This window comes from Bombina bombina, chromosome 1 (genome assembly GCF_027579735.1).
Source record: "Bombina bombina isolate aBomBom1 chromosome 1, aBomBom1.pri, whole genome shotgun sequence".
Taxonomy (NCBI): Eukaryota; Metazoa; Chordata; class Amphibia; order Anura; family Bombinatoridae; genus Bombina; species Bombina bombina.
Genome location: NC_069499.1, coordinates 1,391,791,205 through 1,391,815,009, shown reverse-complemented (window position 1 = coordinate 1,391,815,009; position 23,805 = coordinate 1,391,791,205). Strand labels below are relative to the sequence as shown.

The 23,805-nt window shown below is 42.0% G+C and overlaps 1 protein-coding gene across 1 annotated transcript in view; it reads right to left on the bottom strand.

Annotated features, from left to right (window-relative positions):
* The window catches only part of LOC128651783 (NACHT, LRR and PYD domains-containing protein 3), a 607,406-nt gene that overhangs the window by 205,850 nt on the left and 377,751 nt on the right, over nt 1-23,805 (bottom strand). Inside the window, exon 5 of the mRNA XM_053704772.1 lies at nt 3,918-3,983. Within this exon, the coding sequence (XP_053560747.1) occupies nt 3,918-3,983 (66 nt within the window). The remainder of the gene's footprint in view (nt 1-3,917; nt 3,984-23,805) is intronic.

Sequence of the window (23,805 nt, the reverse complement as noted above, 5' to 3'; positions counted from 1 at the left end):
AGGGATCCCCAGACCGCGCCCCAGCCCATCAGACTGGCGTCGGTCGTGACAATGACCCACTCTGGTCTGTGGAATGTCATCCCTCGTGACAGGTTGTCCAGGGACAGCCACCAACGGAGTGAGTCTCTGGTCCTCTGATTTACTTGTATCTTTGGAGACAAGTCTGTATAGTCCCCATTCCACTGACTGAGCATGCACAGTTGTAACGGTCTTAGATGAATGCGCGCAAAAGGAACTATGTCCATTGCCGCTACCATCAACCCGATCACTTCCATGCACTGAGCTACGGAAGGAAGAGGAACGGAATGAAGTATTCGACAAGAGTCCAGGAGCTTTGTCTTTCTGGCCTCTGTTAGAAAAATCCTCATTTCTGAGGAGTCTATAATTGTTCCCAAGAAGGGAACCCTTGTTGACGGGGATAGAGAACTCTTTTCCACGTTCACTTTCCAGCCGTGCGATCTGAGAAAGGCCAGGACGATGTCCGTGTGAGCCTTTGCTCGAGGGAGGGACGACGCTTGAATCAGAATGTCGTCCAGGTAAGGTACTACTGCAATGCCCCTTGGTCTTAGCACAGCTAGAAGGGACCCTAGTACCTTTGTGAAAATCCTTGGAGCAGTGGCTAATCCGAAAGGAAGCGCCACGAACTGGTAATGTTTGTCCAGGAATGCAAACCTTAGGAACCGATGATGTTCCTTGTGGATAGGAATATGTAGATACGCATCCTTTAAATCCACCGTGGTCATGAATTGACCTTCCTGGATGGAAGGAAGGATAGTTCGAATGGTTTCCATCTTGAAAGATGGGACCTTGAGAAATTTGTTTAAGATCTTGAGATCTAGGATTGGTCTGAATGTTCCCTCTTTTTTGGGAACTATGAACAGATTGGAGTAGAACCCCATCCCTTGTTCTCTCAATGGAACAGGATGAATCACTCCCATTTTTAACAGGTCTTCTACGCAAAGTAAGAACGCCTGTCTTTTTATGTGGTCTGAAGACAACTGAGACCTGTGGAACCTTCCCCTTGGGGGAAGTCCCTTGAATTCCAGAAGATAACCCTGGGAGACTATTTCTAGCGCCCAAGGATCCAGAACATCTCTTGCCCAAGCCTGAGCGAAGAGAGAGAGTCTGCCCCCCACCAGATCCGGTCCCGGATCGGGGGCCGATATTTCATGCTGTCTTGGTAGCAGTGGCAGGTTTCTTTGCCTGCTTTCCCTTGTTCCAGCCTTGCATTGGTCTCCAAGCTGGCTTGGCCTGAGAAGTATTACCTTCTTGCTTAGAGGACGTAGCACCTTGGGCTGGTCCGTTTTTACGAAAGGGACGAAAATTAGGTCTATTTTTTGCCTTGAAAGGCCGATCCTGAGGAAGGGCATGGCCCTTACCCCCAGTGATATCAGAGATAATCTCTTTCAAGTCAGGACCAAACAGCGTTTTCCCCTTGAAAGGAATGTTTAGTAGCTTGTTCTTGGAAGACGCATCAGCCGACCAAGATTTCAACCAAAGCGCTCTGCGCGCCACAATAGCAAACCCAGAATTCTTAGCCGCTAACTTAGCCAATTGCAAAGAGGCGTCAAGAGTGAAAGAATTAGCCAATTTGAGAGCATTGACTCTGTCCATAATCTCCTCATAAGGAGGCGAGTCACTATCGAGCACCTTAATCAGTTCATCAAACCAGAAATATGCGGCTGTAGTGACAGGGACAATGCATGAAATGGGTTGTAGAAGGTAACCCTGCTGAACAAACATCTTTTTAAGCAAACCTTCTAATTTTTTATCCATAGGATCTTTGAAAGCACAACTATCCTCTATGGGAATAGTGGTGCGTTTGTTTAAAGTAGAAACCGCTCCCTCGACCTTGGGGACTGACTGCCATAAGTCCTTTCTGGGGTCGACCATAGGAAACAATTTTTTAAATATGGGGGGAGGGACGAAAGGAATACCGGGCCTTTCCCATTCTTTATTAACAATGTCCGCCACCCGCTTGGGTATAGGAAAAGCTTCTGGGAGCCCCGGCACCTCTAGGAACTTGTCCATTTTACATAGTTTCTCTGGGATGACCAAATTTTCACAATCATCCAGAGTGGATAATACCTCCTTAAGCAAAATGCGGAGATGTTCCAATTTAAATTTAAAAGTAATCACATCAGATTCAGCCTGCTGAGAAATATTCCCTAAATCAGTAATTTCTCCCTCAGACAAAACCTCCCTGGCCCCCTCAGATTGGGTTAGGGGCCCTTCAGAGATATTAATATCAGCGTCGTCATGCTCTTCAGTAACTAAAACAGAGCATCCACGCTTACGCTGAACAGGGTTCATTTTGGCTAAAATGTTTTTGACAGAATTATCCATTACAGCCGTTAATTGTTGCATAGTAAGGAGTATTGGCGCGCTAGATGTACTAGGGGCCTCCTGAGTGGGCAAGACTCGTGTAGACGAAGGAGGGAATGATGCAGTACCATGCTTACTCCCCTCGCTTGAGGAATCATCTTGGGCATCATTGTCATTATCACATAAATCACATTTATTTAAATGAATAGGAATTCTGGCTTCCCCACATTCAGAACACAGTCTATCTGGTAGTTCAGACATGTTAAACAGGCATAAACTTGATAAGAAAGTACAAAAAACGTTTTGAAATAAAACCGTTACTGTCACTTTAAATTTTAAACTGAACACACTTTATTACTGCAATTGCGAAAAAACATGAAGGAATTGTTCAAAATTCACCAAACTTTCACCACAGTGTCTTAAAGCCTTGAAAATATTGCACACCAAATTTGGAAGCTTTAACCCTTAAAATAACGGAACCGGAGCCGTTTTAAGCTTTAACCCCTTTACAGTCCCTGGTATCTGCTTTGCTGAGACCCAACCAAACCCAAGGGGAATACGATACCAAATGATGCCTTCAGAAGTCTTTTATAAGTATCAGAGCTCCTCTCACATGCGACTGCATGCCATGCCTCTCAAAAACAAGTGCGCAACACCGGCGCGAAAATGAGACTCTGCCTATGCTTTGGGAAGCCCCTAAAGAATAAGGTGTCTAAAACAGTGCCTGCCGATATTATTATATCAAAATACCCAGAATAAATGATTCCTCAAGGCTAAATAAGTGTTAATATCAATCGATTTAGCCCAAAAAATGTCTACAGTCTAAATAAGCCCTTGTGAAGCCCTTATTTACAATCGTAATAAACATGGCTTACCGGATCCCATAGGGAAAATGACAGCTTCCAGCATTACATCGTCTTGTTAGAATGTGTCATACCTCAAGCAGCAAAGACTGCAAACTGTTCCCCCAACTGAAGTTAATGCTCTCAACAGTCCTGTGTGGAACAGCCATGGATTTTAGTTACGGTTGCTAAAATCATTTTCCTCATACAAACAGAATTCTTCATCTCTTTTCTGTTTCTGAGTAAATAGTACGTACCAGCACTATTTGAAAATAACAAACTCTTGATTGAATAATGAAAAACTACAGTTAAACACTAAAAAACTCTAAGCCATCTCCGTGGAGATGTTGCCTGTACAACGGCAAAGAGAATGACTGGGGTAGGCGGAGCCTAGGAGGGATCATGTGACCAGCTTTGCTGGGCTCTTTGCCATTTCCTGTTGGGGAAGAGAATATCCCACAAGTAAGGATGACGCCGTGGACCGGACACACCTATGTTGGAGAAATATGTATTTCAGCATATACATATATATTTACATTTACTGCTCTTCGCTGTGCTAGTTCACACTCTATCAGAAACAGGAATGTTTGATTTTGACTTTCATTTCCCTTTAAATTGATTTCTAATTCAAACAATTTCAAACTGTGCTCTTCTTATAGAATGGAATGGCTTTAAAAAATAACATACAAGGTGACATGATATTTTTGTATCGGAATTCAGGTCATGGTCCTTTTATATGAAATGCTTTACCCTCTAAATCCGGAGTCAGAGCATGTCCAGACTCATCCAGAGATATCTGCCGCTCCAATGTATCACCTAAAATTAACATAAAATAAGGTGAATGATCGGGTATTTAACATAAAACATATACATCTCCATACAAAACAATTACATATACATACAAATTTAAAAACATGAATTTAAAAACATGTCATTAAACTGAGATTTTAAAACAAGCTAGAAAATAACATAAACTATATATATATATATTCATAATGACAATTTTTGGGCAAACAATTCAATGAATTAAGACTGATATACCTTAAGGTGTTCACTTTGAGAACTATACCGTACACATTTATGTCATAGACCTGGCATGAAAATGCCAGGTCTATGACATGTTTCAAGTTTATGGGCTATGTTAGTTAAGGGGTTATGAAAACATGTAAGTACTCTGGGGTTCAAATACATGTACTAAAAGGAGGGTTATATTAAAACCACACATTCAATTGTATTTTTATTTATTTTTTTCAAAGAAACAATATTCTTTTATTAAAGGATAAAGGGCTGTTGTTCCATCCCTTCACTAATATATCCCAAGTGTCATAATTTAACATGTTTGATCCTGCAAGCCCACTTGACACAGAAACTTTAAAAAAAACTTACAAAAAACAAATAAAACTTTAATATGACACTTTGGGACCAATGGTCAAAAACTCACCAACACAGAGAGAAGTCAAAATCTATAGGGCTATTTGAAGCATTATATTATAATTTATGTGTTTCTTTACATCCAGGGTCTTGCGCTATAAACCGCTCTCAAGCTAAAATTTGCTTTTAGAACATTCTTTGAGGGACTTCCTGTACTGATGTGACTTTTTGGATAGTCTTGAGAGCTTTAAAGAATCAGCCCTTTTATGTTTGCTTTTAAGCAATTATGTTTAACATTTTTTATATATATTTATTGATCACCTAGACAATAAGGGCTAGATTCTGAGTGGCGCGCTATCATTTGCATAATAGGAATATTGGGTTTTTAAGCCTGTTTGCACGCAAGTTAAATTTTAACGCGTGAGTGCAATTGCGATTTATGCTCGTCGAGTGTGCGTGACTTCAGTGCTCTGGTTAACTGTTATGAGAGTCAAAAAAGTTACACAAAATACAAAAAAATACATATAACGATACAGTTACACTCACATTAACGCTTTCTGATAAAAAATATTTATTTCAAAAATTGGAATAAAAAATTATAAGGGATCAAAGTTAGAAGGTGCTGGGAAAAAAAGGGCTGCAAAGGGCTTTACCAGAAAGATACATACATATACATGTCTTAATATGTGTACAGTTATGTGAAAAAGAAAGTACACCCTCCTTGAATTCTATGGTTTTACGTATCAGGACATAATAAAAATAATCTGGTTCTGGACGCGATATCTTATTTTTACAGGAGACGCATTTTCTAAAGTCAAAATAACCCAAATATTATGGAGGCTTTTATACACAGTGTTTCCATAGCTCATTTGATCATAAGCGTAACTGAGTGAGTATCCTGATAGGCAGAAATGTCTCCTTTACTCCTATACAAACACACACAGACGCAGAGGGCAGGTTCCTCTGTGTAACTGGCTTATTGTTTGGCACCCCGGTGACGTTGGTCAACCTGTACGCTCCCAATACCAAGCAGCTCCCCTTTTTCAAAAAGGTTTTCACACAGATAATAGACCACACAATAGAAGCACTCTATATGGGAGGAGACTTTAATATCCCCATTCAACCGAACCTAGACACCACAAACCCCAAACCAACAACATCTAAACATGTAGTTAAACAACTATGGAGACTTATGTACGAACAGACTCTGTTTGATATATGGAGATTTAAACACCCCGAGAGAAGGGATTATACCTTCTTCTCCTCCCCACATCGCTCTTACAGCAGAATCGACTATCAACTCACAAACCAAAAGGGCCTCACTAATGTTTTATCTTCGAGACTCTCACATACAGTTTGGTCAGACCACTCTGCAGTACTCACGAGACTTGACTCGCCATCTGCACCAAAAAGCACATATCAGTGGAAACTAGAGGACAATTTACTAAAATTGCCCTGACTTTAACCCCTTAACGACCGAGGACGTGCAGGGTACGTCCTCAAAAAAAGGCAGTTAACGCCTGAGGACGTACCCTGCACGTCCTCGGTGTGGAAAGCAGCTGGAAGCGATCCTGCTCGCTTCCAGCTGCTTTCCGGTTATTGCAGTGATGCCTCGATATTGAGGCATCCTGCAATAACCATTTTTAGCCATCCGATGTAGAGAGAGCCACTCTGTGGCCCTCTCTGCACCGGACATTAACGGCTAAGTTCGTTGGTGGGTGTGAGCGCCGGTGTGGGAGGCGGGTGGCGGCCATCGATGGCCTGGATGATGCGGAGGTGGGCGGGATCGGGGGCGGGGATGCCGGGGGCGCGCACGTATGCGCGCACGTGCACGGGGAGGCGGGGGCGGGCGCGCGCACGGGGAGGGAGCGGGTGGGAACCACTACACTACAGAAATATTTGAATTTGAAGTGGGGAAAAAGGGGGATATTATTTTTAATTTAGCTAGATCGGTATGGCTGGTGGGATGTTAGTCTGTGGGGGGGAAGCTACACTACAGAAAAAAATAAAAATAAAATAATAAAACACTTTTTTTGATGCAAACTGGGTACTGGCAGACAGCTGCCAGTACCCAAGATGGCCCCCAATAAGGCAGAGGGGGGGTTAGAGAGCTGTTTTAGGGGGGATCTGGGAGGTTGGGGGCTAAGAGGGGATCCTACATAGCAGCATATGTACATATGCTCTTTTTTTTTTTTTAAATATTCAAAGATGCCTTTTATTTCAGTACTGGCAGACTTTCTGCCAGTACTTAAGATGGCAGGGACAATTGTGGGGTGGGGGAGGGAAGGGAGCTGTTTGGGAGGGATCAGGGGGTGTGATGTGTCAGATGGGAGGCTGATCTCTACACTAAAGCTAAAATTAACCCTGCAAACTCCCTACAAACTACCTAATTAACCCCTTCACTGCTGGGCATAATACACGTGTGGTGCGCAGCAGCATTTAGCGGCCTTCTAATTACCAAAAAGCAACGCCAAAGCCATACATGTCTGCTATTTCTAAAGAAAGGGGATCCCAGAGAAGCATTTACAACCATTTGTGCCATAATTGCACAAGCTGTTTGTAAATAATTTCAGTGAGAAACCTAAAATTGTGAAAAATGTAACGTTTTTTTTATTTGATCGCCTTTGGCGGTGAAATGGTGGCATGAAATATACCAAAATGGGCCTAGATCAATACTTGGGGTTGTCTACTACACTATACTACAGCTAAAATTAACCCTAGAAGCTCCCTACATACTCCCTAATTAACCCATTCTCTGCTGGGCATAATACACATGTGGTGCGCAGTGGCATTTAGCAGCCTTCTAATTACCAAAAAGCAACGCCAAAGCCATACATGTCTGCTATTTCTAAAGAAAGGGGATCCCAGAGAAGCATTTAAAACCATTTGTGCAATAATTGCACAAGTTGTTTGTAAATAATTTCAGTGAGAAACCTAAAGTTTGTGAAAAAATTTGTGAAAAAGTGAACAATTTTTTTTATTTGATCGCATTTGGCGGTGAAATGGTGGCATGAAATATGCCAAAATGGGTCTAGATCAATACTTTGGGATGTCTTCTAAATAAATATATATACATGTCAATGGATATTCAGGGATTCCAGACAGATATCAGTGTCCCAATGTAACTAACGCTAATTTTGAAAAAAAGTGGTTTGGAAATAGCAAAGTGCTACTTGTATTTATTGCCTTATAACTTGCAAAAAAAGCAAAGAACATGTAAACATTGGGTATTTCTAAACTCAGGACAAAATTTAGAAACTATTTAGCATGGTTGTTTTTTGGTGGTTGTAGATGTGTAACATATTTTGGGGGTTAAAGTTAGAAAAAGTGTGTTTTTTTCCATTTTTTCATCATATTTTGTATTTTTTTTTTATAGCAAATTATAAGATATGATGAAAACAATGGTAGATTTTGAAAGTCCATTTAATGGCGAGAAAAATGGTATATAATATGTGTGGGTACAGTAAATGAGTAAGAGGAAAATTACAGCTAAACACAAACACCGCAAAAATGTAAAAATAGCCTTGGTCCCAAACAGACAGAAAATGGAAAAGTGCTGTGGTCATTAAGGGGTTAAAAGCAAAATTGAGAAACTACTCCCAGAATAATTCCAATTGAATTCCCTCCCCGAAACAGACCCCCTGATAGTATGGGAGGCCCACAAGTGCTTTAGAAGAGGGGAATTCATAAAGCACCAAGCACATGTTAGACATAAAGCACGATTATTATACAAAACATCCACTGAGCTTTTATCCAAATTAGAATATGAACACAAGCGAAACCCCACTTCCTCACATACCCTAGCAGAGCTTGAAAAGGCTAGGAAAGCTGTCCATGACCAGCTAGTTAAAGAAGCTAACACTCTGGCTTTAAAAACTAAACAAAAATTCTATTTTGAAAATAATAGAGCAGGAAAGCTTCTTGCACGTTCACTTAAACTTTAAAAGCTCAAAACTTTCATCCATGAAATAAAAACTCCCGCAAATCAGAAGGTACATACCACACCAGAAATCCTGTCTCTATTTCTGGCATACTATTCTGAACTTTACAGCCTTCCAAAAAACAACCACCCCGCAGACATAGTAAATATAATCAACGCATATCTATCAGACATTCCCTTGCCCCAACTAACAGACACACAGGCAGCAGAGCTAGAAGTACCTTTCTCAACGTTAGAAATCCTTACTGCCCTTAAACAACTACCCACTGGTAAAAATCCAGGCCCGGACGGGTTTACCGTCTCATATTACAAGAAGTTTTACACATTTGTGTTCCATATTCAACATGGTGGATCAGAAGCATCCGTTTCTCTCTTCAATGTTGGAGGCTCACGTTACAGTCATACCCAAACCTGGAAAACCAACAGATACCCCTTCTAACTTCCGCCCCATCTCATTATTAAACGTAGATATCAAACTCTACGCGAAACTCATAGCCTCTAGGCTCAACAAGTTCCTACCCCAATGAATTCACTTAAATCAGGTGGGCTGCCCTCTTTCCCCCTTGTTGTTTATCATGGCTATGGAGGTTATAGAAATATGCGGGATCCAAACAAATAAAACACAATACGCAGATGATATCCTTTTCTCACTAACCTCTCCCCTCCAGTCCCTTTCGGCCCTACTGCTGGAAATTGAGACATATAGTACCTACTCCAACTTTAAAATAAATATGTCAAAATCAGAGTTCCTGGGAATAGGGATCATGGACCAAACAGCTAACCAGATCACTTCACAATGCCAATTTACGCCTAAAAACACCTCCATAAAATACTTAGGGATACATATAACAAACTCCAGGGAATCCCTATATCAGTTAAATTATCACAATCTTTTAGAATCCGTTAGATCGGAATCAAAAACCTGGCAGAGTAAATGTCTTTCATGGCTGGGCAGGATACAGGCTTTTAAGATGAGCGTTTTTCCTCGATTCCTTTACCTGTTCCAGACTGTACCTATTCAACCTCCTCCACAATACATCAACACAGCACAAATCTGAATAGCAAAGTCGATACTTTACAGAAATAGAGACAGAGGGGGCCTTGGTGTACCTAATATCCTTTTTATCAGCAAGCGGCACAATTAACACAGAAATAGTTTTTTATTCGCCTCCTCGTTGGTGACAGACCCACTATCTACTTGGGACAGCCTGGCCAGAACTCAGAGGGGTATATCCACAATCCCCTGGCCATTAACTCCCCTATGTCATAACAGCGAATATCCCCCACTTAGACATTTGTGGGCGAGAGGCTCATACTCTATCGCAGCAGGCTTGCCCATATGCTTAGTGATGGACAAGGGGGTTATTTTGACCAAAAACAGAATTTATGTTTACCTGATAAATTTCTTTCTCCAACGGTGTGTCCGGTCCACGGCGTCATCCTTACTTGTGGGATATTCTCTTCCCCAACAGGAAATGGCAAAGAGCCCAGCAAAGCTGGTCACATGATCCCTCCTAGGCTCCGCCTACCCCAGTCATTCGACCGACGTTAAGGAGGAATAATAGCATAGGAGAAACCATATGGTACCGTGGTGACTGTAGTTAAAGAAAATAAATTATCAGACCTGATTAAAAAACCAGGGCGGGCCGTGGACCGGACACACCGTTGGAGAAAGAAATTTATCAGGTAAACATAAATTCTGTTTTCTCCAACATAGGTGTGTCCGGTCCACGGCGTCATCCTTACTTGTGGGAACCAATACCAAAGCTTTAGGACACGGATGAAGGGAGGGAGCAAATCAGGTCACCTAAATGGAAGGCACCACGGCTTGCAAAACCTTTCTCCCAAAAATAGCCTCAGAAGAAGCAAAAGTATCAAACTTGTAAAATTTGGTAAAAGTGTGCAGTGAAGACCAAGTCGCTGCCCTACATATCTGATCAACAGAAGCCTCGTTCTTGAAGGCCCATGTGGAAGCCACAGCCCTAGTGGAATGAGCCGTGATTCTTTCGGGAGGCTGCCGTCCGGCAGTCTCGTAAGCCAATCTGATGATGCTTTTAATCCAAAAAGAGAGAGAGGTAGAAGTTGCTTTTTGACCTCTCCTTTTACCTGAATAAACAACAAACAGGGAAGATGTTTGTCTAAAATCCTTTGTAGCATCTAAATAGAATTTTAGAGCGCGAACAACATCCAAATTGTGCAACAAGCGTTCCTTCTTTGAAACTGGTTTCGGACACAGAGAAGGTACGATAATCTCCTGGTTAATGTTTTTGTTAGAAACAACTTTTGGAAGAAAACCAGGTTTAGTACGTAAAACCACCTTATCTGCATGGAACACCAGATAAGGAGGAGAACACTGCAGAGCAGATAATTCTGAAACTCTTCTAGCAGAAGAAATTGCAACTAAAAACAAAACTTTCCAAGATAATAACTTAATATCAACGGAATGTAAGGGTTCAAACGGAACCCCCTGAAGAACTGAAAGAACTAGATTGAGACTCCAAGGAGGAGTCAAAGGTTTGTAAACAGGCTTGATTCTAACCAGAGCCTGAACAAAGGCTTGAACATCTGGCACAGCTGCCAGTTTTTTGTGAAGTAACACCGACAAGGCAGAAATCTGTCCCTTCAGGGAACTTGCCGATAATCCTTTTTCCAATCCTTCTTGAAGGAAGGATAGAATCCTAGGAATCTTAACCTTGTCCCAAGGGAATCCTTTAGATTCACACCAACAGATATATTTTTTCCAAATTTTGTGGTAAATCTTTCTAGTTACAGGCTTTCTGGCCTGAACAAGAGTATCGATAACAGAATCTGAGAAACCTCGCTTCGATAAAATCAAGCGTTCAATCTCCAAGCAGTCAGCTGGAGTGAAACCAGATTCGGATGTTCGAACGGACCCTGAACAAGAAGGTCTCGTCTCAAAGGTAGCTTCCAAGGCGGAGCCGATGACATATTCACCAGATCTGCATACCAAGTCCTGCGTGGCCACGCAGGAGCTATCAAGATCACCGACGCCCTCTCCTGATTGATCCTGGCTACCAGCCTGGGGATGAGAGGAAACGGCGGGAACACATAAGCTAGTTTGAAGGTCCAAGGTGCTACTAGTGCATCCACTAGAGCCGCCTTGGGATCCCTGGATCTGGACCCGTAGCAAGGAACTTTGAAGTTCTGACGAGAGGCCATCAGATCCATGTCTGGAATGCCCCAAAGTTGAGTGACTTGGGCAAAGATTTCCGGATGGAGTTCCCACTCCCCCGGATGCAATGTCTGACGACTCAGAAAATCCGCTTCCCAATTTTCCACTCCCGGGATGTGGATAGCAGACAGGTGGCAGGAGTGAGACTCCGCCCATAGAATAATCTTGGTCACTTCTTCCATCGCTAGGGAACTCCTTGTTCCCCCCTGATGGTTGATGTACGCAACAGTCGTCATGTTGCCTGATTGAAACCGTATGAACTTGGTCCTCGCTAGCTGAGGCCAAGCCTTGAGAGCATTGAATATCGCTCTCAGTTCCAGAATATTTATCGGTAGAAGAGATTCTTCCCGAGACCAAAGACCCTGAGCTTTCAGGGATCCCCAGACCGCGCCCCAGCCCATCAGACTGGCGTCGGTCGTGACAATGACCCACTCTGGTCTGTGGAATGTCATCCCTCGTGACAGGTTGTCCAGGGACAGCCACCAACGGAGTGAGTCTCTGGTCCTCTGATTTACTTGTATCTTTGGAGACAAGTCTGTATAGTCCCCATTCCACTGACTGAGCATGCACAGTTGTAATGGTCTTAGATGAATGCGCGCAAAAGGAACTATGTCCATTGTCGCTACCATCAACCCGATCACTTCCATGCACTGAGCTACGGAAGGAAGAGGAACGGAATGAAGTATTCGACAAGAGTCCAGAAGCTTTGTCTTTCTGGCCTCTGTTAGAAAAATCCTCATTTCTGAGGAGTCTATAATTGTTCCCAAGAAGGGAACCCTTGTTGACGGGGATAGAGAACTCTTTTCCACGTTCACTTTCCAGCCGTGCGATCTGAGAAAGGCCAGGACGATGTCCGTGTGAGCCTTTGCTCGAGGGAGGGACGACGCTTGAATCAGAATGTCGTCCAGGTAAGGTACAACTGCAATGCCCCTTGGTCTTAGCACAGCTAGAAGGGACCCTAGTACCTTTGTGAAAATCCTTGGAGCAGTGGCTAATCCGAAAGGAAGCGCCACGAACTGGTAATGTTTGTCCAGGAATGCAAACCTTAGGAACCGATGATGTTCCTTGTGGATAGGAATATGTAGATACGCATCCTTTAAATCCACCGTGGTCATGAATTGACCTTCCTGGATGGAAGGAAGGATAGTTCGAATGGTTTCCATCTTGAAAGATGGGACCTTGAGAAATTTGTTTAAGATCTTGAGATCTAGGATTGGTCTGAACGTTCCCTCTTTTTTGGGAACTATGAACAGATTGGAGTAGAACCCCATCCCTTGTTCTCTCAATGGAACAGGATGAATCACTCCCATTTTTAACAGGTCTTCTACACAATGTAAGAACGCCTGTCTTTTTATGTGGTCTGAAGACAACTGAGACCTGTGGAACCTTCCCCTTGGGGGAAGTCCCTTGAATTCCAGAAGATAACCCTGGGAGACTATTTCTAGCGCCCAAGGATCCAGAACATCTCTTGCCCAAGCCTGAGCGAAGAGAGAGAGTCTGCCCCCCACCAGATCCGGTCCCGGATCGGGGGCCGATATTTCATGCTGTCTTGGTAGCAGTGGCAGGTTTCTTTGCCTGCTTTCCCTTGTTCCAGCCTTGCATTGGTCTCCAAGCTGGCTTGGCCTGAGAAGTATTACCCTCTTGCTTAGAGGACGTAGCACCTTGGGCTGGTCCGTTTTTACGAAAGGGACGAAAATTAGGTCTATTTTTTGCCTTGAAAGGCCGATCCTGAGGAAGGGCATGGCCCTTACCCCCAGTGATATCAGAGATAATCTCTTTCAAGTCAGGACCAAACAGCGTTTTCCCCTTGAAAGGAATGTTTAGTAGCTTGTTCTTGGAAGACGCATCAGCCGACCAAGATTTCAACCAAAGCGCTCTGCGCGCCACAATAGCAAACCCAGAATTCTTAGCCGCTAACTTAGCCAATTGCAAAGAGGCGTCTAGAGTGAAAGAATTAGCCAATTTGAGAGCATTGACTCTGTCCATAATCTCCTCATAAGGAGGAGAGTCACTATCGAGCACCTTAATCAGTTCATCAAACCAGAAATATGCGGCTGTAGTGACAGGGACAATGCATGAAATGGGTTGTAGAAGGTAACCCTGCTGAACAAACATCTTTTTAAGCAAACCTTCTAATTTTTTATCCATAGGATCTTTGAAAGCACAACTATCCTCTATGGGAATAGTGGTGCGTTTGTTTAAAGTAGAAACCGCTCCCTCGACCTTGGGGACTGACTGCCATAAGTCCTTTCTGGGGTCGACCATAGGAAACAATTTTTTAAATATGGGGGGAGGGACGAAAGGAATACCGGGCCTTTCCCATTCTTTATTAACAATGTCCGCCACCCGCTTGGGTATAGGAAAAGCTTCTGGGAGCCCCGGCACCTCTAGGAACTTGTCCATTTTACATAGTTTCTCTGGGATGACCAAATTTTCACAATCATCCAGAGTGGATAATACCTCCTTAAGCAAAATGCGGAGATGTTCCAATTTAAATTTAAAAGTAATCACATCAGATTCAGCCTGCTGAGAAATGTTCCCTAAATCAGTAATTTCTCCCTCAGACAAAACCTCCCTGGCTCCCTCAGATTGGGTTAGGGGCCCTTCAGAGATATTAATATCAGCGTCGTCATGCTCTTCAGTAACTAAAACAGAGCATCCACGCTTACGCTGACAAGGGTTCATTTTGGCTAAAATGTTTTTGACAGAATTATCCATTACAGCCGTTAATTGTTGCATAGTAAGGAGTATTGGCGCGCTAGATGTACTAGGGGCCTCCTGAGTGGGCAAGACTCGTGTAGACGAAGGAGGGAATGATGCAGTACCATGCTTACTCCCCTCACTTGAGGAATCATCTTGGGCATCATTGTCATTATCACATAAATCACATTTATTTAAATGAATAGGAATTCTGGCTTCCCCACATTCAGAACACAGTCTATCTGGTAGTTCAGACATGTTAAACAGGCATAAACTTGATAAGAAAGTACAAAAAACGTTTTGAAATAAAACCGTTACTGTCACTTTAAATTTTAAACTGAACACACTTTATTACTGCAATTGCGAAAAAACATGAAGGAATTGTTCAAAATTCACCAAACTTTCACCACAGTGTCTTAAAGCCTTGAAAATATTGCACACCAATTTTGGAAGCTTTAACCCTTAAAATAACGGAACCGGAGCCGTTTTAAGCTTTAACCCCTTTACAGTCCCTGGTATCTGCTTTGCTGAGACCCAACCAAACCCAAGGGGAATACGATACCAAATGATGCCTTCAGAAGTCTTTTATCAGTATCAGAGCTCCTCTCACATGCGACTGCATGCCATGCCTCTCAAAAACAAGTGCGCAACACCGGCGCGAAAATGAGACTCTGCCTATGCTTTGGGAAAGCCCCTAAAGAATAAGGTGTCTAAAACAGTGCCTGCCGATATAATTATATCAAAATACCCAGAATAAATGATTCCTCAAGGCTAAATAAGTGTTAATATCAATCGATTTAGCCCAAAAAATGTCTACAGTCTAAATAAGCCCTTGTGAAGCCCTTATTTACAATCGTAATAAACATGGCTTACCGGATCCCATAGGGAAAATGACAGCTTCCAGCATTACATCGTCTTGTTAGAATGTGTCATACCTCAAGCAGCAAAGGACTGCAAACTGTTCCCCCAACTGAAGTTAATGCTCTCAACAGTCCTGTGTGGAACAGCCATGGATTTTAGTTACGGTTGCTAAAATCATTTTCCTCATACAAACAGAATTCTTCATCTCTTTTCTGTTTCTGAGTAAATAGTACGTACCAGCACTATTTGAAAATAACAAACTCTTGATTGAATAATGAAAAACTACAGTTAAACACTAAAAAACTCTAAGCCATCTCCGTGGAGATGTTGCCTGTACAACGGCAAAGAGAATGACTGGGGTAGGCGGAGCCTAGGAGGGATCATGTGACCAGCTTTGCTGGGCTCTTTGCCATTTCCTGTTGGGGAAGAGAATATCCCACAAGTAAGGATGACGCCGTGGACCGGACACACCTATGTTGGAGAAACGTCTTTATGTTAAAATAATTTTTATTGAGATAACATTTTCCAACAATACATCTGTTTCATACAATAATTTACAGAGTCATTTTTCCAGACTTGGACATACAAAACTCAGTACATGTTGCTTTCAAGTTTTTACAAGCCTGTTACTGGTATCTTATATGTATGTTAAGTTTTTGAAACTGATGTCTCCCGTCTGCTATGTTTTGTTTGAAAGAAAAAAAAACAGATCATCTAGTATATATCTCATTTTTGTATGCTAAGAAAAATTAAAATTAATCGAACAAAAACTAACTGAACAAATAAACTTGGCATTTGGTCTTTTAAGGTCTATTAATCAAATATCCATATAATCTCTTGTGGTTAGTTCTTCTAGTGTGTCACTCTCTTGTCAACTTCTCCGTATTTGTGGCATCCAAGTGAAGCAGGCTAAGTCTGATGCATGATCCAGTAGAACCAGATTTTGTGAAATGTGTCAGTCGTGCCCAGTATCGTTGCTGCTGTTTCATGTAAGGAGTATGTCATTTTAAATCTTTCTAATATTTCATGCCATGTCGGTACCCCTTCCTTCCAGTGTCTAGCAATACTAACCCTCGTGACCGTGCATAGTGTTCTAATGAGAGTATTAATATGTTTATTAAAATTTGGTAAGGGAGCATTTAACAATCCCTGAGGCATGGTTAACAGTATTTGCTCTTCTAAAAGAGAGCTTAAATGGGCTGATAGTTTGGTCCAGATATGTGCAACTCCAGGGCATTCCCACCACATATGTATATAGGTTCCGATTGTGCTACATCCCCTGTAGCAGTTCCTATTCCCCCCCTCGGTGTAGTGGGATGTTCTAAGTGGTGTTAAGTACCATCTGAATATGACTTTGAGGCTATTCTCCCGTAAATCAGCACTAATTAGGCCTCTGTAAGAGGAGTGAAACAAGTCCTGCCACTCTCCTAATTCCATAGTTGTGCTTGTGTCTGCTTCCCATTTAAGCATAATGGGTGTTTTAGCCTTCTCCCTCGAAGCCTGTAATGTTAAATATAGCTGAGAGATTGATTGTTTAGGTCTTATTTGAGCGCTGCAGAGCCTCTCGAGTGTTGTGCTGGGTTGTTTGCTAATGTTTGGTATGAATCTATTCAGGGCAGACATGATTTGCAGATATAAATACCACTTGAGGGGATAGGGTATTAATTTGTCTTGTGTCTGATTGAAAGTCAATGGTTTGCCATTTATTATTAGGTCTCCTACCCTATAGAGACCCTTATTTTCCCATTTGTCTAGTTGTTTTCGGTATTCAGTCGGGATAAGATATTTAATTGGCATTTTGGAGGAGAATTCTGGCATCCCACCCTTCTTGAATGCTACTGTCTTCCAGAGGTTGAGTGAGAGTGTGGTGATGGGGGAGCAATGTTTAATTTGGTGTTTATGTTGCGGTCTGTCCCAGATCAGGTCGTCTGGTGAATCCAGGTTCCCTATCTCTGATTCTAGTGTTTTCCACACTACATCCCCCAGTGGGGAACTCAATAAAGTAATTTGGGCTAATCTGGCTGCTTCATAATAGTCCAGTAGGTTAGGTACTCCCACACCCCCCAACTGTCTATGTCTCGTCAGTGTTGCGTGAGGGATTCTCGTCTGTCTCTTGCCATTTATAAAAAAGTTGATCTCTGACTGTAGGATTTTGAGATCAGTCTTTTGAATTGGGACAGGTAGGGTTCGAAACAGGTATAATATCCTAGGTAGGAAGTTCATTTTAATGGCAGATATTCTGCCGTACCAAGAAAAATTTAGTAATCTCCATTTTATACAAGTCAGTATGTTGTGTTGATAGTTTGACTCCCAAATATTTTATATGTGATTTCACCCAAGAGAATGAAAAGTTTAATTCAATCAACTTTTTCGTGTGGGCTGGTAAAGCTATGGCCATTGCCTCACTTTTCTCCATGTTTATCTTGTAGCCTGATACCTGGGAGAACCTCTGTAGGATATCATATAGACCTGTAAGGGATGTCAGGGGTTTAGTCAATGTCAGTATGACGTCATCTGCAAATAGAGAAATCTTATAGTCTGTGTCTTTAATTTTAAGTCCGGTTATTTCGGGGGAATGTCTAATATTAGCTGCTAGCGGTTCCATGCATAAGGCAAATAGTAGGGGGGAGAGTGGGCAGCCCTGTCTCGTCCCGTTTCTTATGTCTATGGTTCTGGAGTGGTGTCCCATGGCCCTTACCGTGGCCGTAGGAGTAGAGTATATACTATGTAAGGCGTCTATAAAGGGTCCCCTGAATCCCATTCTACCCAGGACTGTAAACATATATGTCCAGTCTATTCTATCGAACGCCTTCTCTGCGTCCAGAGATAGGACCAGAGAAGGCGTTCTTGTTTGGTCAAGTTGGGTTATCGCAGTAATTATTCGTCTGACATTGTCGGGGGCTTCTCTTCCCGTCACAAACCCCACCTGATCTGGGTGCACTATACTTGGTAAAACATGTTTTAATCTGTTTGCTAAAATTTTAGTAAAGATCTTTAGATCCTGGTTTATGAGAGAGATGGGCCTATAACTACTACAATGTTGTGGGCTTTTACCTGGTTTTGGTATTACGACTATCCTAGCTCCCAGTAACTCGTGTGGGATCTCATACCCCTGCATGATATAGTTCGAGAATTTAACTAAATGTGGTGTCAGGGAAGATTTAAATAGTTTATAGTATTCTCCAGGCAGTCCGTCAGGGCCTGGAGCTTTACCCGGTTTTAAGTCTTTGATGGCCCTTAGTACTTCTTCTGTCGTTATGTCATGGTTCAAACTGTCCCTGTCTTTTTCTGAAATAGAGGGTAGTTGCGCTTCATTCAGTAAGTTTGTTAGTATGGATTCAGTGGTCGGAGATTGGGCTACATGGGTTCCCCCATAGAGAGTGCTATAGTATTGGGCAAAGCAGTTTACAATTTCTTGAGGGTGAGTGGTTGTTGTGCCATCAGGTGTTTGGATATGTGCTATGGAAGCTATTCTCACACGTTCGCGGATCCTATTTGCTAGATATTTATCTGGCTTATTGGCATAGATATAATAGTTTGTCTTAAGTCGGAAGGCTGCTTTTACTGCTTGGTCATGTAGGATACCTGCAAGCTCTGTTCGTTTGCTTTGAAGCTGTGTCAGTACAATTTGAGATTGTGTGAGCTTGTGTTGCTTTTCTAATGTTTCTATCTCTTTCTGTAAAGCCAGTCTTTGAGAATTGTATTTTTTGAGGAGAGTCGATTTTTCCTTTATAAGCAAACCCCTTAAGTGAGTCTTATGTGCTGCCCATGTCATGATAGGATTAGTCGTTGTCCCCGTGTTAATGTCCCAATATTCTAACATATTGCGTGTAATTGTACTAAGAACCATGGGGTCTTTCAAGCAAATTGGGTCATATGTCCATGATCTCGTCCTGTTTGGTACTTGGATATTGCCCAGTGTGAGTTGTACTATTGAATGATCTGACCATACACAAGAGTGGATGGCAGAGCTTATTAGTATGGGTTGTAAAAATTGGCTGATAAATATGTAATCCAGTTTACTATATGTTTTGTGCGCTGCTGAAAAAAAGGTGGTGTCGTTTGTGTGGCCATATAGTGTCTTCCAGGAATCTAGCAGTAGCCCTGTGTTTAAATAGTCTTGTATTACTTTAATCTTCTTGTATTGTTTAGTCTGCTTATTTGTGGGTGTGGAGTTTTGTTTTTTTAGATTGCAATGTTAGATCTACATTGAAATCACCCGCTAGGATGGTTCTGGTGTGAGACCACCCCGTCAGAAGATGTGTAATTTGTCTAAAAAAGGCATCTTGTTTATCATTGGGTGCGTAGACATTGCAGAGTAAGATGTCAGAGCCCTGAATCTGGCCTTTTACAATCAGATATCTACCCTCCCTATCTTCAATTGTTTCTTGGTGTATAAAGGGTAAGGAGGAGTGTATTAGTATGGATACCCCACGTTTTTTAGAATCCGAAGTGGAATGAAAGTGTTGCCGATAATCTTTAGTCCAGTATTTAGGTATCTGAGACTTTACAAAATGTGTTTCTTGAAGAAAGATCACATTTGCTTTCAAGGATCTGAATTGTGTGATCGCTGTCCTACGCTTAATGTCAGAGTTTAGCCCCTTAACATTATGTGAAATTAAATTAATGGTCCAAGGATCCATCTGTCCTAATGCTTGAATGAGTGCTATGATGTAGGAAGTTGTCTGTGAGTAGTATGTAAGTCAGGAGGAGAGCACTATAATCTTTTGATGTGTGTATGTATAGGGGTGCGTTACAGAAGAATATATTACCCTTCACCTTGGATCTTCCTTTCACTTTCCTGGATGCCCCAAATGGAGTCGAGTAGACACAATTAAGTAATGACCAAATGCATGTAACAATGATGTAGCATGAGCAAGCCCATGCTAAATCGGGAACAATAACTATGGAAAAAAGAACAAAACAATAATAACAACAAACCTCATTAACTTTTATGTGTACATTGTACACTACTTCTATCAGCATAAGTTAATTGCACAGTGGGTAAATGTGCAACGTTAAGCTGTATGTATCATAACAAAGAAAACATAATTTTTATAAGAGTGCTTGTATTAGCTTTCAACTATTGCTAATCTGACCAGTAGGCACAGGGTCAGTTTTAGATCTTATTGGCGAGGGCTTGCCTCTGCTACCGTTGTGGTAGTGAATTGACCGGGTTCCATGCCCTAACTTATCTATTATTTCTTTCTCTGAGAGGCCAGAGTCCATCAGGTAGGGCATGGTGTTTTGACATTGAAAGGGGTGTTCACCTATAAGGGCGAACTATTAGGTGTAAGAATTTCTCCGATAAGAGATTCCCCTGATTTTGAACAGTCCTTGTAGCCTTTGACTAAGGCTTTTTTCCTATTGTATGAAACCTATATCATGAGTCTCTCAGGTTTTTTGCTTCTTTTTCGCCACCTTGGTCCATCTGTCTCTGGTAGAGAATGACAGCTGTGAAGGTCGCTGATCTACTTCCTGTTCTTGCGGTGTTGGCAGGTCTGGGCATTCAAGTTTCAGTGCTTTGCAAATATGTGGTATCTCTTCCAGATTTTTAAGTGATAGTGTCTTTCCTTCATGCAGAATATTAAGAGAAAATGGAAATCCCCATCTGTAGGGTATTTGGTTCTTACGTAGCAGTTGTGTGAGGGGGCGCACAGTGCTGCGTCTTTGGAGTGTTCTTAGACATAAGTCCTGAAAAAACTGAATTATTGAGCCTTTAAATTTGAAAGTGGGGTTTTTTCTGGATGCTGCTATTATTTCCTCTTTATCACGGAAGCGTAGCATCTTGATTATAATATCTCTTGGCGGATCTCCTTTTTTGGGTTTTGCTCTCAGCGCCCTGTGCGCTCTTTCCATTTCAAATTTACCCTCTTCTTTGGTGTCTGTAATGGCTTGAAAGAGTTGTAGAAGAAACTCAGGCAGCTCTGGTGTCAGTATTGTCTCAGGAACCCCTTTTAATCGTATATTGCATCTGCGGCTCCTGTTTTCCAGGTCCTCTATTTTATCCTTAATGTCTGCTAATTCTTGTTGTTGAGAAGACATATTTTGAGAGAGAATATGTATATCTTCCGTTGTAGTTTCTTCCTTTTCCTCTAGAGATTCAACTCTGGTACCTAAGTCTAAGATTTCTTGTTTCATTTCTGTGAAACTGTTTGTGACTGTGGTCTGTAGTGAATCCATCTTCTCCCACATCTTGGTGAAAACACTATTAATATCATGCTTAGACATTAGGTTCTGAAGATCTGCTTTTGTTACTGGAGTTAAGTCCATTTTATTAGATTGGGAGTCAGTGTCCGAGTCTATTTCTTCCTCTAGCAGCAATGTGTCTGTTTCTTGGCCCTTCTCTCCTCTGGAGGACCTAAAGAAAGGGTGCTGTGTTGACTGTTTTGTTCCAGTCCCTGGTTTATTTTGTTTTCTGGCAGACATTTTAAATCTTTATACTATGAGGGTTATTCAAGCTTTGTCTTTGTCTGTTTTGTCTCTTGCTTTGCAGGCATATACAAAGAAAAGACTATATAAAGTATGTTTTACAGCAGACAGAAAGTTAGTGTGTGTTCTAGACTTATATCAGTGAATGGTTATAGTGCCTTTTTTTTTTACCGCCTTAGATTTCCTGTATTCTGCCATACACTGCTATTTAGACTTTCTTGGGATATCTGTCGTAATATGGGGCTTTTAATACAAACTTTCTTCCCACTTTTCAGCTTTTAGAGCTTTAATACTGCCATCATAGCGGTTTTATTCCTTCATGGTGTGTCTAAATTAGTAGCTGCAAGAAGCTCTCAGTCCCTCAAACCGTGTATGAGATAAGATATGTAAGGTATCTGCAGTTATCCATTATATTGAGTATCTTTGTAGGTATGTTCATTATACTTCAATTTACCCCATATTCAGTGTCGTTCTTAGCCCCAGCCTGGTTTCTGTGGTAGTTGCCTTATAGTGTCAGTCACTGCTTCAGCGCCAGAGTGTAAAGATGGCGGATCTCCATGCCGCGCAGTTCCTCCTTCCTCCTCCCCAGGAGCCCGATAAATAGTGAGTATATGGCGGGTTAAGTATAAAGTGCTTACCCGGTCTGGGGATTGAAGCGGTGGGTCTCTATAGGAGTGCTGTTTTTCTTGTCTCCGGCGTTATGTTGGTTTATCAGCCTTTTTCATCACTCCCCTCACATGCTGCAAATTTGTCTGCTTGAGGCCATATAGAGTTGCGCTGTCCTGTTGAGCGCCAGTCGTCAATGTCTGCCCCTACTCCTTCGATCCCCTATGTCTCAAAGGGGTCTCCTTCTGTTTTTAGTTGAAATAGATATCGTGCATGCTGTATTTCACTCTTAGTTTTCTCAGCTTGCACGGAGCTCAAAGATTAAGCAGCCATCAGCTTGCTCCTCCAGGCTCCGCCTCCGACCAAAACGTCTTTAATGGACAAAAACATTACATACTTCAACAGATGGTTTGAGTACCTCCAATTATCACACTTCCTTTCCCATCATAGAGATAAGCCCAATTTGATTAGGAGTCTTAGCCCCTTCAAATTATTATGCCAATCATCGCAAGCAACGAGGGGAACACTATCAATGATATACAAGATTTTAATAACAGCACACTCAAAAAACCTACCATCTTACACCAGGGTCTGGGAATTGGAGATGGGTACCACAATCCCCATAGAAACATGGAACATTATCTTCCAACAAATGGGCAGGGCACCTTCATCAATGGGAATCACAGAGACAAATATGAAGCTGTTAGGGAGATGGTATTTATATCCAAGCAGGTTAGCAAAGATTTTTCAACACTCTTACCCCTTGTGTTGGAGGAACTGCAAGCAGGTAGGCACGCTATATCATATATGGTGGGAATGTCCTATGCTCCAGCCATATTGGCAGGGAGTACATGAGGAAATGCAGAAAGTCCTCATGCAGAAGATCCCCTTTGACCCCTTAACACTATTATTCAACAAGCCTCCCAAGATTAGGTGCAAGTATAAGTCTACTTTATTATATATTATGCTCAGCAGCGCAAAGCAACTAGTCCCAAGACTATGGAAACAGAGCAAGATCCCGTCCAAAATGGAATGGTCCCAAAATGTTACATTCCTCCTGTCCTTAGAGAGATATCATTATCTTAATACAGACAGGATGAACTTTTATTGCGCAATGTCTTTATACTGGGAAACGTACATCCATGCAGACACTAGGAACCATCCCCAAACAAGTAATCCCAGCACGACGCCTACATACTAAACCACCCACCGGAAAGGTGAAGCCCTGCGGGTCTTGATCTGTACCTATGCCTCACCTTAGCCCACCCTGTCTCACCTCACTTCATCTCACCTCACCCCATCTCATACTTTATAATGTTTTGTATCACCTCATGCAACATTCCACTATACCCTGATGTGTTATGCCTTGTCATATGGAATTACCTAGTTTCCCAATAGTTGAAGTTGTATAGCACCATATAATCTCATGTCTCTGTGAATTGTATCGAGTGATAGCTAAATATGGTACAATATACCCTGCAATTGCAGATGATTATGTAGAAGGAAATAACCTAATACTCAGCCTCTTTAAATGA